The following is a 2,377-nucleotide window of genomic DNA, read 5'->3' on the forward strand; positions in this document are numbered from 1 at the left end:
GTGTGTTAAACCCAGGTGTGTTAAACCCAGGTGTGTTAAACCCATGTGTGTTAAACTCAGGTGTGTTAAACCCAGGTGTGTTAAACCCAAGTGTGTTAAACTCAGGTGTGTTAAACCCAGGTGTGTTAAACCCATGTGTGTTAAACCCAGGTGTGTTAAACCCATGTGTGTTAAACCCATGTGTGTTAAACTCAGGTGTGTTAAACCCAAGTGTGTTAAAAACAGGTGTGTTAAACCCAGGTGTGTTAAGCAAACCTGTTGAAATAAGCAATAAATCAATTAATCAAAACTCAGGAGTTTCCAGTTGCATGATTTATTGTTTTTCTCTTCCTACCAAAAGCTGGATGCTAAAAGTCTTCAGATCTTTTTGAAAGATAATTTTCTTTTCACAGAATAATTCATTATATTTGTTGTTTGTGTTGTTTTATTTATTTATTTATTTCGGAGTTTTAAAATGTCTTCCATTTAAATTTAAACATTATTGATCTTTGAGAATGTGTACTTATACCAGTATCATTGAACTTGTTTAATGGTCTCAAACAATAATAATCGATTATCGTAATAACTACTGGGACGATTTATTGTCCAAAAAACTTGTAATCGCGCCTAGTTTGCATAAACCTGAGAAACGATTCTTGGGTGAAAACACATTTCCAGGTTGCTAAGCGTTTTCTGATTTTATTAAATCAAACAAATTGGTGTCAAATAATCAATTAAGTTTTTTGCATTTGTGCTGCAAAGTTTTTTGTTTGAACATTTTGATGATGACCTCTGATGACCTCTGGGAACTTTTTTATTTTAGTAAATGATAGGGCCACAAACATTGGACACTTATTTAGTTAAATTTGACTGAAGCTGATTTTGCTCAGGTCCAGAGGAGTGACGGTCTTGACCTCTGACCTGGAAGATGATCAGCTGCGCCTCCTGCAGCTTGCGCTGCTCGGCGGTGATGTCATCGCTCAGGCGGCCCTCCGTCCAGGCCCGCATCGTCTCATCGCCGTACTGGAAGTGATCCGGGTTCTTCAGGTCGCCTGGGCAACAGAAACCGCATCAGCAAGAGGAGAAACTCTGCAGACAAACGGATCTTCACAGGAAACTGACCACAAAAATATAAAAGAATGAAGGAAAAGAACCACGAAATAACCTCAAAAAGGCAAAAATTAAAAGGAAATGGCTGGAAAAGATCTGCAGAGACACAGAGATGCTGGAAAAAAGAAAAAGAAACGGCGAATAAGACATAAAAATAACAGAACAAAAAATGAACTGAAATCTGCTGGGAAATGAGCTGCTGGTCACGTTGCACAGAAAAAAAAAATCATTTTTCACAGTTATAACCATGTTATTCATAAACAGACTGAGCATAAAGGTCGGCGACACAGAATCCATCGGGGGGGGGGGGGTACCGATGATGTCGTCCTGCGTGGCGCTGGCTCTGAAGTTCATGGCGTAAAGGTCAGACACGGTGACCCGGAAGCCCTGAGCCGACAGCTCCTGGACCGCCGCGTCCCGCAGCGCCGCGTTGAACGAAGCCGGGCTCTGGTGGGCGAAGACGATCAGAGCCGCTTTCTGAGCTGGAAACACCGGAACCGGACCGGAACCGGACCGGAACCGGACCGGAACCAGACAGGAAACAGACCGAGCAGGTCAGAACAGATTTCACATGGAGGAGGAGGCTTTATTATTACCGTTATGAGTAGTAGTAATAACAATTTATTAATATTTATTATAATAATATTAGAAGTAATAATTATTCATAAAATATCATCATTTCAATCATTTTTAATAATAAACTTGTGTTGTATGATTATACAAAAATAAAATGCATTTCTTGCTTCAAATATCAAATTAATTTAATTTTTTTTTCTTTGTGCTCCAGTAATAATTTTTCATTTTCTGTGAGAATATACAGATTTTCTTTAAATTTAAAATAAAACACATGTGACACCTACCGCCTAGAATAAATTCTAATTCAATGTCTAAATATGTTGCAATAAAAATAAACAAAGTTTTTTAAATTAACCGATTTCTAAATTATTAACATTTACATGTCACAATATTGTCATATTAAGTCGTTTAATTCTGGTTGTGCAGGAAAAAACACACACAAATATGTTTCATTTTAGACTAAAATAAGAAATTTAATAAACTAAAGAGACTTTGAATCAAACTCTGAAGCGGCTCCTTCAGATAGACCCAGGAGAGGAAACCTTACCCATGCTGAGTGTGTGAGCCGCCGGATGGAGCCTTTAAATCCGGGTTTTTATCCCGCTGAGGCCGGAGGAGCGTGAGAACCGACCGGATCTGAAGTCCAGACGGAGTGGATGTGTGAGGAGCGCCGGAGCATTTCAGCAGGAGATAAAGAGACTGCAGGGGCGAG

The 2,377-nt window shown here is 39.3% G+C and overlaps 1 protein-coding gene across 1 annotated transcript; it reads right to left on the reverse strand.

Moving 5' to 3' along the window:
- Nucleotides 1-738: 738 nt before the first annotated feature.
- Nucleotides 739-2,370, reverse strand: LOC103132999 (ribosyldihydronicotinamide dehydrogenase [quinone]-like). Its single transcript, XM_007544746.2, has 3 exons — nt 2,213-2,370; nt 1,404-1,571; nt 739-1,031 (listed from the first exon to the last, which is right to left on the reverse strand). Exons 1-3 carry the CDS (start codon nt 2,214-2,216, stop codon nt 832-834), a joined length of 372 nt encoding a protein of 123 aa, XP_007544808.1. The 5' UTR covers nt 2,217-2,370; the 3' UTR covers nt 739-831.
- Nucleotides 2,371-2,377: the final 7 nt, after the last annotated feature.

The sequence above is a fragment of the Poecilia formosa genome, unplaced genomic scaffold (genome assembly GCF_000485575.1).
Source record: "Poecilia formosa unplaced genomic scaffold, Poecilia_formosa-5.1.2 Scaffold1921, whole genome shotgun sequence".
Classification (NCBI taxonomy): Eukaryota; Metazoa; Chordata; class Actinopteri; order Cyprinodontiformes; family Poeciliidae; genus Poecilia; species Poecilia formosa.